The 13956-nt window shown below is 41.0% G+C and overlaps 2 protein-coding genes across 2 annotated transcripts in view; both read right to left on the bottom strand.

Moving 5' to 3' along the window:
- LOC113206929 (uncharacterized) overlaps window positions 1–1582 on the bottom strand; it is a 13470-nt gene extending 11888 nt beyond the window's left edge. Inside the window, exons 1-4 of the mRNA XM_052271952.1 lie at window positions 1471–1582; window positions 1126–1315; window positions 720–918; window positions 4–492 (exon numbers count right to left, since the gene is read on the bottom strand). Coding sequence (XP_052127912.1) covers window positions 4–492; window positions 720–918; window positions 1126–1315; window positions 1471–1483 — 891 coding nt within the window. The 5' untranslated portion in view covers window positions 1484–1582. The remainder of the gene's footprint in view (window positions 1–3; window positions 493–719; window positions 919–1125; window positions 1316–1470) is intronic.
- A 1649-nt stretch (window positions 1583–3231) lies between these two features.
- Window positions 3232–11530, bottom strand: LOC113206915 ((E3-independent) E2 ubiquitin-conjugating enzyme UBE2O). Its single transcript, XM_026423199.2, has 19 exons — window positions 11282–11530; window positions 10541–10714; window positions 10155–10463; window positions 9954–10081; window positions 9671–9870; window positions 9071–9583; window positions 8806–8963; window positions 8507–8718; window positions 8261–8423; window positions 7984–8141; window positions 7737–7898; window positions 6807–7654; window positions 6284–6724; window positions 6072–6200; window positions 5786–5949; window positions 5382–5643; window positions 5093–5294; window positions 4892–4998; window positions 3232–4795 (listed from the first exon to the last, which is right to left on the bottom strand). The coding sequence occupies exons 1-19, from the start codon at window positions 11492–11494 to the stop codon at window positions 4623–4625; spliced, it is 4716 nt and encodes a 1571-aa protein (XP_026278984.2). The 5' UTR covers window positions 11495–11530; the 3' UTR covers window positions 3232–4622.
- Window positions 11531–13956: the final 2426 nt, after the last annotated feature.

The following is a 13956-nucleotide window of genomic DNA, read 5'->3' as shown; positions in this document are numbered from 1 at the left end:
CACTTCTTGGGCGTCGCGACTGGTCAGCTTCTGGTTCTTTCCGGCGGCGTGGTCCAAGCGGGCGTTTTCTTCTGGGACTCGAGCCTCATCCTGGGGAACACGGCCGTTTCCTCGCTCGACCAACTTCCGAGTCATTTCCTTCGCCTTGGCCGCCACGGCGTCGCGCGTGGTCTTTGAAGGCCTGTGCTTGCTCTCCAGGATGCCCAGCGTCACCGGCCTGTTGCGCCGCTGGTGGAGGTCCTCGGGGCTGCTGGGTGGCTCGAAGGCGTCGCTGAGCTGGCCCGCGTCTTGCCCCTCTCCTCTGGCTCGGGGTTGCACAGCTGCTGGTTCAGGCGTTTCGGCTGGGGTCATGCTTGGGCCCTTGTCTTCGGATTCGACCCTTAAGAGCGACCGTTTGGAGGGCCGGCGACCCGTGGGGCCCGTGGGGCCTGCACCTCTATTCCTGGGGTCTTTCTTGTTCGTCGTGGTTTTGAACAATTCGGGAGTGGTTTCCTGTAAAGAACAAAGTTTAGCAAGAATAAAGTATTCCGGTAAAGCTGAAACGCAGAAGAATGCGGGGAACAAAAAATGGAAGTCATGATGTTCAAGCATAGTGATTTCCGTTCTGTTGTTCCCTGCATTATTCTTCTTTTCAGCTTTACCGGAATGCTTTATTGGGCTTGGTCAAGGTATGATAGACCGGTACTACTACCCTTAGAGCAAGGAAAGGCGACAATTACCTCGGTTCTACGAGCGGGCTCGCGCACGCGATCTCGGCGGCCTCCATCTGACGAGGTGATCTGTCGAGGAACCACATTACGGCACTGGTCTTCGGGCGGCCGTGGCAGACGACTCTTAAAGAACTTACGCGGCCCTAGGTACGGAGGTGGTCCGTATGCCGGTGTGGTCGTTGGTCGAATTTGCAGACTGAAATTTGGCCTGCACACAACCAGTTAAACAAAGATGCATTAGCTATAGACATACACACATTACAACACCCCCGAGAGAAAAGGAGGGGGAGGGGCATGACCTTTCAGAACGCCCCCCTGGATACGAGCCTGGTGTATGAACCACACCAAGAGAAACATTGGGGGATACGTCGACTTCGTCTCTGACTCAGTACCAAAACTTTAACCTAAAACTTACCCGATCTGGGCCCAGTTGATCTTGCCGCCAAAGCTGCTCGGTATCCCAAGTTTGACCAAAGCCTTGCCGCGAAGCTGGTCGGCGGGTAGAAAGTTGTAACCTATTATCCTGAGACGCGACTGCTCTTGTGCCACCGCAGCCTCTATATCTTTTCTCTGGCCATCCCTCTTCTTTGAACGCCACGAAGGAGCTTTAAAAGACACAGTAGTACGTAAGCATAAGTGACTAACCCCCCTACATATGACTGTGACATAAACTCTTTGCTAAGGTGCGGATATCATGGATAAACTTTTTGAACCTCGAGAACCAAACATTCTATTTGCTTACTAATTTGATGAAACATACCTGCGAATGACATGGCTTGCTCCTATGCTATGCTTACTGTGTCATTTGACGATACACCTTCACGGCACAGTTAGAAACAAAAGCGGTCTACCGCCGCTGGCGCCGGTTGACAACTCGACTAGTCAATGAGGCTCCCGTACGAAGCGGAATATCTAGAAGGAATCGTCTCCAAAGACATGACTGGGCCTTTCTCCACTTTTTAAGAAGAAATTGCCTGAATTAAATTTCTGTATCAAGTATGCATTAAGTCTCTAAATTTATTGAAATCTGAAATTTGATGACGTATTTGTGGCTCTCATTTGTGACTCAAGTTCTAATCACGTGCGGTAGGCATGCGCGCGCGCGCACCTGTTTACCAACGGCGATTTGCTGATTCCAGTATTACACTGCCGATCTCTCGCTATTTATATATTTAAACATGATTTAAACAAATATGCATGTGCATCCATAAACAAGCCCTACACCATATGAGCTTCCCTCCCCGCCCCATCTCCAGTGCTGGGTGTATCTTTAAATGCGCTCCAGGGTTGCGGGTTTGCCTACTCTCTTCACCCGCGACACTGGAGCATATTCGCCCAGTAAAAAAATATAACTTTGAATCGACATCGTTTTTTTCGTTGATTTGCGGCCCAAAATAGAGTCGATACTAAAAATCATTGGAAATGGTTGGGCAGCCGTTCTCACACCCACTATGTGATTTTCGTGCTGCCGAGCCAGCCAATAAATTCCGCTGGAGACGCCGCCCCGATGTCCGTGACAGTTTCGAGGTCTTTTAAGGCCTGAGCATAAATGACCCTCACCGACGCTTGTGAGAGCGCCTGCAACGCGCTGGTTAGGCCAACCCGCCAAGCAGCTCTGTGAAGAAGGCGGCCTCCCTGAGCGCCTCAGGGGCTTGGGCCTGGGCTCTTTCCTATCGACTCCTTTCGCCTTCCCCCCTGCGCAAGCTGCTGCGGGTCATTCTTCTTCGATTTGAAACAGTATCTTTTTTTTTTTTTCAGAAAATTGAACAACACAGTGAGCGTCGGGTTGCCTTCAAAATACGAGGCTGGCAGTTGAAGCCTGAGATTTTTTGATTTCTCTCTTTTTAATAGCATACATGGGAAACAAAAATTAAGTAACACTTACAAAGTGTATGACTACCAAATACATATTTCGTTGTGTAAATTATAACATAGTGACTACAAAAGCCACAGTTTTCACCTGAACCACACAAATACTTTGAGATTCATATTTTGAATATTACTAAATAATGTGGTAAAGTGAAAAATTAAGTCTCCTTCAAAAACAATTGATTGATGAATACAAAAGATAATGTCCGTCACAAAATTACTTTCACTTATCGCTTATTGGTGCTGTTACCGTTGCTACATCTAGTTGCAATTGGGCCCCTATGCAGTTATTATAGCAACAGGCCGCAAAATTAATAAACTGACGTTGTTGGAGAGTCAGGACGAGTCTTTACCCTATTTACGTTCTCTCTTATTCTATTACAAAAACAACGATTTATTACGCTGTCGGAGAGTCGGTGAATGCTCATCTAGGCAGAAAGTAACTCACCAGTGAGAGTCGATAACTGTGAATGACTCAAACTGGCTCCGTTGTGAGTTTTTTCGTGTTGAATGGGATTCATAGTGGCTTCGCCACTTATTCTTTAATATTTGTTACTGACCCACTTCATCTCACCTAGCGCAAGGAAAGTTTTGACGGAGAAGTAAAGTTAGTGGAATGTTGATATTCAGTTGAAAAGTAAAATGCTAAGGCTAAATCAACAAACTTTTTTATTTTGACATATCACACAAAACAAAACAAATTACAGTGTACAGGTGCAGGTCCAGTATCACCCTTGTTTAGCCTTTCAACAAATATTTTCATACATAAATACAAGTTGATAACTTTAAATTCAGCAATCTTAAAATATCGCTATTAATTACTTTTTTTTTTTCGAGACACAGTACTGAAAATGTTACCAAAAAGACAGCAGAAAAATCAAATAAGCTATAATTTATGTACATTTTTTTATATTTTTTAAATCTTTACAACTCTGTTTTGAGAATTGTGTTGTGCATTATTTTCTCTCACACATCAAAAAGCCTGTCAAGGTCTGAAGTATGAATAAAACAATTGAAAATTGGCCACATTGCAATCAGCCAACAATGTAACATAACATAAATACTTAGGAAAACTAGTTAAAAGAGAAATGTTTTTTCTTCCAAAAGCCACATAGACTGATTAAAATTTATGATTATAAATTACACAATGGGCCAGTTAGAGTAATATTTTAATCAAAGAGTGATACAAATAATGCAATATGAAACTTATGCTTAAAAAATGAACAAGTCTATTCACTCATAATAAATAATTAAAACTACATCACAAAATACATATCATCCACAAGTACATTAAGGCATGTTACAGCATTCCATGCACTGCAGGATAAATGTGTAAATATCAGAAATAGGAAAGTGGCACATCAATCCCTCCCACCCCCTCCCAAATTTGAGCTCTTTTATGAAAACTCAATTTTCTTCATAAAGAAGATTTGCCTACATTTCAATAACAGAACTGGATTAGCAATAACCAACTTTGTGCTGAAGTGCAGCACTAATCCTTCTGACACTGACTGACTAGTTCAAGACCGCAATAAACAACACAATGCATTTGTGCTTCCTTCAAACCACAGTGTTGTTTGACCTAACAAGAGTAAATCTTGCAGTGCAAGATTTTTTTATGAGATTGCATACTACCAGTAAAATATAATCTAGTCTACAATATTATCTATAAAATGGCATATGTAATTAAATTACCTTCCAGAATCTGATTACCAAGTGAAAGTTTGTTTCTGTATTTATTTTTCATGTTAAGAGAATACTTCATCCTGGCTCTCATAATTTTAATTTTAAATTAATGATTCTTATCACATTTTAAAAGTTGTTCTTCATATGCAAGTTTACTCTTGTTTAGTGTTGACATTGCCTAACACAAAACATATTAAAAAGCACTGATGTAGGAACTGGTTTCCACTCACCGTACCACTGGCAGCAGAGATAATGTCAACCATAGAACAATTACAAACTACCTCTTTCAGAAAGGGTACAAGTAATGTCCGCTGATTTTAAATGTTTAATGGGATGTATGGCACCAACCACTCACTGCTAACTAGAGGTTGATGGCATAGGTTCATTTTCAGACAGCGTTTCTCCAACATTTTCGGATGGAATTATGCCACGAATTGACATAATTTCTTTAAAACAAGATAATGTTTTCTTTAGAGTCAAGCAAAACCCTTTTGAGGCTGGAATTAATGGAAACTCCGGCAATGCAAGATCTGAAACAGAAATTATGATAGAAAACTGAATTCTACATGTTCAAAAAGGTCAAAATAAGAAAAAAAGACACAAAAACTCTACCATTTTCAACTTACCATCTCCAGCAATTTCTTTAAATGATGTGGGAGTAGTAGGTGAAAGAGGGTGCAAGTTATTGTAACGATCTGAAACTTCCAGCCATTTACTCAGGCGTGCGGAAAATCTGCAAAGTCAAAAATACCAGATACAAAAGTAAATTTGTTAATTCTAGTTTTGGAGACTTCAGAGGTATCATTAGGATAAAATCATTTCTTTACCTTGGAGCATGAAGTTGAAAATGTGATCTTATATCTTCTTCAAATGCTGGTGGAGGATTCTGAACTAATTTAGACATAGCCTGAACCAGCTTCAGAAGTACCATTTCATTATACATTCGGGAGTTCTCTCTTCCTTGTTGGCTACCTTTTTGCTTTTCATATCCAGCCTCATTGAAGTAAGGCTCATTTACAAGTATTAACCCTAAAAAAGAGAAAAGGATACAGTCATTAAATGTCTTTTCACCTCTTTTAGGATAAGGAAAATTTGTAAGAAATTAAATGTATTCACCTTGAATTGACACAATAACTTGGAGCAGGTTTGAGCTTGAAGACCAAAGTTCTGTTCCCTTACCGCTCCATGTTCCAAGTAAACTAACACAGACCTTACCATCTTCATAAAGGTTTGGATTCAATCTATCACTGCAGTAGCTAATGTAATGACAAAGTGGAGGTTCATTTGGATAGTTGGGAGAAAGTTGAAAGTCAAATAAAAACAACCCATCTTCATATGGTGTCTTTTCAGGTCCTCGAATCATAACAGAGTATAGGTCCTGTTTAAAATCAGAGAATGGTTGGCTTTTGTTAGAAACTTACACACTTTACAACAAACCAAGTGCCAAAGAGACATTTATCAGATTGTTCATTACAACTTGGAATGCAAAATGAAACTGAAAGAAATTAGCTATGTATTACCATTCGATCTTCAAATCCTTTCACCCAAATACCAGATGGCAGAGCAGAGCGGAGAAGTTTTATTTCTTTACGAACAGTACGATAGAAGTTTTGATGGTCAACAGGTTGGAACATGGTGAGTTTGAATTTGTGACTAATTGGTGCATTATCCTCAATTGAGAAACCTGAAAATAAAATTATACATTAAAATTGGATTCCACTGAAACCATTATACATACTGTGTTCATCGAAACTCATAAATCACTTTTCAAAGTTAATTGGCAATGATTCTTTACTGAATACTTACTGCCATTATCACTCTCATCAGGCAAAGTGGAAGGAGCATTGCTGGCATCAGGCAAATTTTCCGACTCTGTAGATTGTGTAGAAATATTCAAATCCGGAGGTGGTGTGTCTTCAATTACTTCTTCAGGTCCTGATAATAAAGGAAACAATTAGATACCACAGCAAAATAAAAACCTATCACACATGGCTATATTGAAATCTTTCATTTCTTACCAGGTATGTTTGGTACACTTGGAACTACAGGGGTAGAAATTTCAACAACTTCACCAGGGTTACTTCCAGGAGAGACAGAATTGGCAGCGTCACTCAAAGTCATCGGCAATTGTTGACCTCCATACCTCCGTGTAACTTCAGCATGAGCTTTGACCAGTTGAGCTTTAATTAATGAACAAAGCCTTACACATACAGCATTATTGCTATTAGCAGCATCTGCAGGATCCTCTGCATCAGAGGATGATGCAATAGCCATTTCTTCAACTGCTTGGGCTGAAGTAGACGATTCCTCCCTCGAAGAATCAAGTGAATTGATTTTACTAGGAGATGGCTGAGCTGAAGAGCTCTGGTTAGTACGTGATCTTGGTGATCCAAGATCTTTACTATAAACAACTTCATCTCCTACTAAAAGCTCACATCTAACACTGCCGCCAAATTTACCTAAAATTAAGATATAAAATTTTTAGTCAACGAAAAACATGTTTGATTTACAATATAATCATTCATTAAGAATATCACTCACTAAGAATAACAGACATCTTTCTTGCAAGTCTCCTTGTAGACCCTGGTGCTACAGCTGCTGCTGCTGCAACTGACACCCTTTTCTCTAAGCTTGACAGACTTTCAGCCAAGAATTCACCAGATGTTATTTTCTCTGGAAGAGATTGGTGCTCTCGATCACCCTCATCCAATTGATGAATAGGGTGCTCACTGGCATCATTTTCTGAATCAAACTCTTCAATATTTTTGGATGTATCTTGAGTTGCTGGTGATGTACACAATGGTGTGGAAGCACCTCCAGCATTTGTAGATTTAACAGGGGAGGAGGAATTATCATCAGGGTGAACAAAGATGAGCCTTAAAGTATAAGTCTTGCTGGAGTCACTGCCACCAAAGTCACAAGCATTGAATTTGGCTTCACCAAGAACTCGGAATCTTTCATTAGCACTTGGTCCATCCTGTTTTTCATTGTTGCAAGCATCTTTGTCTTGAGAGGCGTTGCGAGGGCACAAAGAGTTTTGAAACAGTTGTCTGATGTGCTGAGAAACTTTTTTCAAGGAGTAGTGATGTTCATATAACTTATCCAAGAAATAATTGGAGTTCTTAGGAGGCATTTGAGAAGCAGAGAACTGAGATTGAACAAGTTCATTGATTTGTTCAGCCAACTGCAGTGTAACAGCTAATTCAGGGAAAGCCTCTGAATCAGGGTCTGACAGAGGTGTACTTGAACTATTTGGATGAAACAGTCGTGATACTTGGTCAGCGACTCTTTGTGCAACATTAACCCTGCCTCTTTCACGTACTTTCTCTAACAATCCTTCAAAATGTTTTTCATGAAAGAATGATGTATTCATAAGTTTGTCAAGGTACCTAGGCATTGAGAAAAAAGAAACTAAGATGAAGACAATTTCAAATTTTAGAAGGAAAATAAATCTGAATAAATGATACCCACCGACAGTCCTTGTAGACCTCAAGAAGCCTCCTCATGACATCTGTATTTTGAAGAGCAGGATTTTGAGTGAATATCTCTTCTAACCGTGACATTGCGATCCTTGCCTTCTCTATATTAGCTGCAAGTTTTGGGCGAAGTGATTCGTATTCTGGCTCAATTTCACTGTAAAAATCAGAACAGATCAGTAATTTCTTTAGCCAAGTAGAATAGCATTCATAAATAGATAGATAATCAAATCGCAACTTACCCCTCTCCAGCAACAGTGTCTTCACTTTCAGTTTCCCATGATGCTTCACTATTAGTGTCTTCCCACAGTTCTCCATCCTCTGAGTCATATTCTCCACATTTGTATAAATCTTGAGGCCAACACATTGAGATGTGGCCATCAACCCACCATACTCTAACCTGCACAGAAATAAAATTACCAGAAAATGAATATTGGGCAATAAAGATCAGTTAATTATGTACACCTCCATCCAGTTGAAGAGTGAAAGTGTTTAATTAAGGCAATGCCACATACTAACCCGTCCTTCAGGATAGTTGTCCAGGACCTGCCCAGCTGTACAGTTCACATCTTCTCCTTCAAAATTGGCAACACGAATGACAACAGTGCCAGGGCGATACTGAAAATCCGGGTGATCCTTCAAGTCGTACACACTAACTTCATTTTCTTCCAGCAAGGTAGGTCTGAAACACAATTTATTAACAACCTAAGAAAAATCTAAAATTAAGAGAATTTTCATGTAATGGGCATTGAAAAATAGTCTTACTGTGGTTCTTCATTAGAGGTGTAGGTTTTAAACCATTTAACTTTTGAAGTCCGACCAGCATGGTCAACCATTTGTATAACACCATAGACTCTCATACATGAATTTTCATCTTTGTTTTCAATAACAAAGTCTCCAGGAAAAAACTCTTGATCATCTAAGTGATGAATAGGATACAGCTGAGTTGAGGGAATGCCACGCTCCACAGATCCATCCTGCAAGAGTACGTAATTTATCTATTGAAAATAAAGAATTTTTGAAAAAAAGAGGATACGTAATTTGGCTAAGGAGAAATACTTTACCTGCCAGATCACATCAGCCACAGAGGATGTAGACAGGGTTTCAACCACTACCCTTGTCCCAGGCTCTAAAGATACCTGTGGTGCCCTTTTCTTGGCTCTTCGCAACTTCTTCTTTTTTAGCACCTTGGTCATAAGTGCTGGTCCTTTCTTTCTCAGACCTAAAAAAAGACACATATCAGAAAAACATTGTAGGTACAATGACATTGTAGGTGCAATGACATTGTAGGTAATTCTCAGAATTTAATCAGTAAAAAAGCATGCATACCTAAAGAACCAGTACTACTGCAACCACTGCTGATAGATGTTTCTTCAGAAGTGCTATAATCATCTTCATGATCAACTTCAGTACCCAATTGACTAGTGTTAACATTATGGCTTTTCACTAAAGAACATCCTTTATTACCAGATGCTTCACACATCTGGTCCTCTGAAGTAGTTTCCTGACTCACTCCATCACATTTATTTAAATGTGAAGAGTCCTCAACTCTATGTTCTCCAGTAGCCAATCTCTTGGATGAGTGAGATCCAGCTTTGGTTGATGTTTCTGGTAGCTTTTGCCGACTATAACTTAATTTGGACTCTCCTGCAGACCTCTTTTTCCTAATTTGTTCTGTTACAGGTTCCTTGACCCGAGCTACACCAGAGTCAGCTGCCTTAGAGTCCTGACATGACATTATATCAATATCTTGGGTTGTTCTAGTTGGACGGAGATTGGTCTTGGTGGAATTGTGAAGCTGCTCTGCAGCTGATGGTTTGGTTGCCGGTCCATTTAATATGACTGTAAAGAAACCAAAACAAACAAACAATTAGAAATTGTAACATACAACTGAAAAATAATTTTAACTTTGAGATTTATCAGTCATACTTTGTTTCTGAGATGAGCGACGACAATGATTTTGGTTGTCAGTACCACGGTCCCGCTCTTTGGGCGTAGGTCGAAATAATTCACGTTGATTACGTTTCCAGTGCTCTTTTGTTATGACGGTATCCTCCTCTCGGAAAGTGTAATAATTTCGATCACCAACTTGCAGAGTGCAGGGTTCAAAAACATTGAGTAGCTTGAGTCTGCAATGCACATCAAAGTTTATTTCCAAATTTCTTAAAAGAAATTTAAAAGAAATCAAAGAGGACATGCAAATTTTACATACCTTTTTAAATCTTCACCTTGCACAAGAAACTTCGGCTGTTCCTTATCATTTCCAGCACCATCTTTAGAGTAGGCACGACACTGCCAATGAACTCCTACAGATGTAGTTTCAACACCCTCAACAACCACCTAGGAATTATGGGGTATATAAATACAAGAAATATTCAAGCATGATTCAAAGATTCACAGCAAAGTAACTTACCTGGACAACCTTATTGGGCTTACTCCTTTGAGCTTTCATATCTTTTGTGCACTGAGTCCAATTAGCATACTCGAGGCAATGTAAAGGACCATACAGAACCTGTCCTGGATAATAATCACTCCTATGGGGAAACTCTGAATCAGGATCTTTCTTTTCATCAAACTCATCTAATCCATTGGCTTCCAATTCATTGATAACACATCTTGAACCTGGACCAGCATCAGGAAGATACAGATGGAGTTTTGAATGAACCATTTTAATACCACCAACCCAAGAATCTAAACACACAGCAATATCTTCAGCAAATTCCTGTAAAATATGGTACAATCATATTAATAGTAGAAAAACGATGATGTGAAAATTCAGAGAGAGGGAAATAAACAAACCTCTAGAGGAACCAAGTGCTCACTCTTCACATTGGGGATTACTTGCTTAGTTCCAACAACTTGAACACAGGCAGTAACACTTATGTCGCGACAATAACCCCGCTGGGTGTCTTTCCCTTTGATCATTCGTCTGACAACATCTCCTGGCATCAAAGAACGGTCTGCCAATCCAACCTACAACATAAGTAGAATTGGATATGTACAATGCTACATAGAGATATAGTAATAATAATAAGGCCATTTTTATTTGCAACTTAAAAAGGGGCATATATGCGAAGGGTCAACAAAAAGCTAAATTGTACAAATGAAGAGATAAAAATGCTGAAAATAGGATTAGTAATTTACTGAAGGGTAATGCATTTGGGTCAGAATACAGTTTGCTTCAATAATTGGCTTAAGCAATTCTAGTGACAGCTGTCAGATTCATTGAGGTTAAATGTCAACAGAGGTAAATAAACCCGTTTTTCCTGGTGATAGCTCCATGAAACATTGGCTGCAGTTTTAAAGTTCAAAATGGTATTATTTAATTTGTTACTTTAATATCCTTACTGGAATTTTAAAAATAAAAACTAAAGTGAAATAGAAGGGGGGTTGTCTAGGGCTGACAGACGGCCATAACCTCACGAGACACTTCAACGTTAGACATGTCATGAGAGAAAGATAGAGGTTTTCGGAGCATGAGTAAAGGTATTCGGACAAAACGAAAATACATAATAAAATACACAAATAACTGAAATTAACCTTCTTCTCAGAAATGACTTCTTCTACTCCCGAGGGGTGCCATGCTACTCTAATTTGCCCCTTCTTCATCCCGGGGCCATCTTCAGGTTCGGAATTTTCATCGCTGCTAACAAGTTCGGAATTTTCAAGAACCATCCCAAATTCAATTTGTCCACGTTTGTCAATACGGTAAACTTCATCTTCGTAAAAATATTGGTCTTCAACGGCAGCCATGTTCGATCTGGTGCCGGAAGTCCAAAAGTGAGCCAATGTCAAGTCAGGCATCAAGTTAGCTCATGCGCGTCCCATATATTTCCACCCTTCAGTAGTTAAAGAACACACTTTGTTCATTCAACATCAAAAAACTTATCAACTTTGATAAAATACGTTCACTAAAAAAAGACCAAGATCAAACGTCTTCCGTATACACTGTGAGTACTGACTTTGACTTGCACAGTGCCCGCCACATTGGATGAGATTTTTAAATTGTGTAATCTGATGTCAGAACACAACTTGAGAACAAAAGGTTGGCAAAGTGAAGTATTTTTATGGTAACAACGTGAGAAAAGTGCCAGAAGATTGATTCTATATTAGGCCTCATTGGCAATAAACCTGGCTCATCCGCGCTGAGATAAGATGAGCATGAGCTGTGCAATTAAAAATGTACTTTGCCAAACGGTCTTTACTGTGAAATGTTATTTGTCGAGTCTCCTGAAGATGCATCAGCCAAAGTGTCCTTCACAATCATAAGTTGGCTGTGTTGAGGCCCTGTTCAGCATTTGGGCATTTGGGCGATCAGGGTGGGCCGCCGACTTCGCATAGCTGCTTGGCGGGTTGGCCTACCCAGCGCGTCGCAGGCACCATCATTGACATAGCCTCGTCCAACCTGTCAGAACTAGGCACACTATGCACACTCTAGGAGTGAAAATAAAATTAGAAATTTCGATAAATGTTGGCATGGGGGGGGGGGCGGTGCCTTGACTGGATATTGTGTCGTCAGGGAAGTTCTACGGGAAAACATGCACCAAACCACCGTCTGCTGTCATCGGTACACAAAAAATGAAATGTGTAAAATTATACTAGGTCGTACCATAAGATAATTAAGATATGACTTCGCCGAAGAAGTATGTACGAAGGCCCCTGTGGGGGCCGCGTCGCCTGAATTCGCGTAAAACTGCACAGTACAGACTTTATGTCCTCTCGTTCATCTAAGACCGAGGCCCGAGCTCAAACTAACGTTATTTGCAGTTGCTGTCGTTTGTTGGGGAATTCCGGAATTCCCCACCGACGAGACCCAGCGCAGAGCAGTGGGACACCGATTTTCCAGCTGGCAGTCATTTATTCATAGAATGACTGAAAACCACCAAAGACAACTTGCATTTGTTTGGGAACGAGGGGGCAATAACTCCGGGAATCATGTGTACACCTGTCTGGGAATCATCAGGATAAAAATTGATCAAAATCAATAGAAATCGCTTAGAATAAGCGGGAAACTAGAGAAATAAGTACAAATCAGTCAAAATAAGAGTTTTATACCACTAAAACCCCCCGAAAAACCTATGTAATTAGAAGCGGACGGGAATCACCGGGAATCAAGAATTTCGGGAATCATGTGTACACTTCAAAAGGGAGTTATTGCCCCCTCGTTTGGGAAGAATCTAGAATGATAGAGAAGGCCTCAAAAAATATGAAACAGACCACTTTTTCAAAAAAGAAGTCACACATACTCGTTTCTAACTCCGTTATTTACATTCGAGATACTCCGGACTGGTTCCCTGGCACGGTGTGCCGAGGCCCGTGAGGTCTCACTCGCGCTATCGCCGTGCCCAGTGCCCACCCCACACCACCGGCTGCTCGGGGCGGGGCCTCACCTGGCCAGGAGCGATGGCCTGTCCGTACAGATAAACTGACCGCTTCGCTCTGTTCATTGTGAGTGAGGGGGACGAATATTGAGAGGTGAGGGGGTGAGGTGGGGGATTTCTTCGTCGCCTTGGTGCTCAGATGAAAAGGGACGCGGCAGCAGCGGGCGGCTGGACAGGGCACACTGCATAATGCGAGGATTCAAATGATTATTTCAAATTGGATGACTTTTGAGGCACTGAGCGTTGACAGAAAACCGCCCGCTCTGTGCCATACAGAGCGAGGAAAAGGGAGGGGGGGGCGTGGTGGACTTCTCCTTCTGGTAGAGACAGTCTTTTGGTTGGACAGAGGACTACGTAAAGGAAGAGGCAGTGGCTTTGCATCGCGTGCCGGTTCGTGCGGCCGCGCACGGAAAAAAATGAATTGGTCGTCAGAACTAAATATTAGTTAATTTCGTGACAATCGATCAAAAAATTGTTGAGGTAACTAATAATTTGTTGTCAGGACCAAGATTAAGTTGTCAGAGCTAAGAGTTGGTCGCTAAAACGAAGCACGTTGCTGCAGGAGCCAATTCGTGGTTTGTTTTTAGAACGAATGCGTTAGCTCAAGCACCGAACAGCTTGTTCTGACAACTTAATCTTGGTCCTGAAAACAAATTATTAGTTACCTCAACAATTTTTTGATCGATTGTCACGAAATTAACTAATATTTAGTTCTGACGACCAATTCATTTTTTTCCGTGCGGGCCCGGTAGCGTACCGAGGGGAGGGGTGGACTTTTTCTTCAGGTAGAGACAGTCTTTTGGTTGGACAGAGGACTACGGAAAGGAAGAAGCA

The sequence above is a fragment of the Frankliniella occidentalis genome, unplaced genomic scaffold, assembly GCF_000697945.3.
Source record: "Frankliniella occidentalis isolate FOCC.00 unplaced genomic scaffold, Focc_3.1 Scaffold180, whole genome shotgun sequence".
NCBI classification, from domain to species: Eukaryota; Metazoa; Arthropoda; class Insecta; order Thysanoptera; family Thripidae; genus Frankliniella; species Frankliniella occidentalis.
The sequence above is the reverse complement of the archived record's forward strand: the minus strand, read 5'-3'. Positions and strand labels throughout refer to the sequence as shown.

Excerpts from the sequence above, each read along its gene's own strand:
- LOC113206915 (XM_026423199.2), bottom strand. The coding sequence starts at position 11,494 with ATGGCTGCCGTTGAAGACCAATATTTTTACGAAGATGAAGTTTACCGT. Across the intron at positions 9,584-9,670 it reads TCGCTCATCTCAGAAACAAA|TCATATTAAATGGACCGGCA; the intron begins GTATGACTGATA and ends GTTTCTTTACAG. Across the intron at positions 6,201-6,283 it reads AAGTGTACCAAACATACCTG|GACCTGAAGAAGTAATTGAA; the intron begins GTAAGAAATGAA and ends CTTTATTATCAG.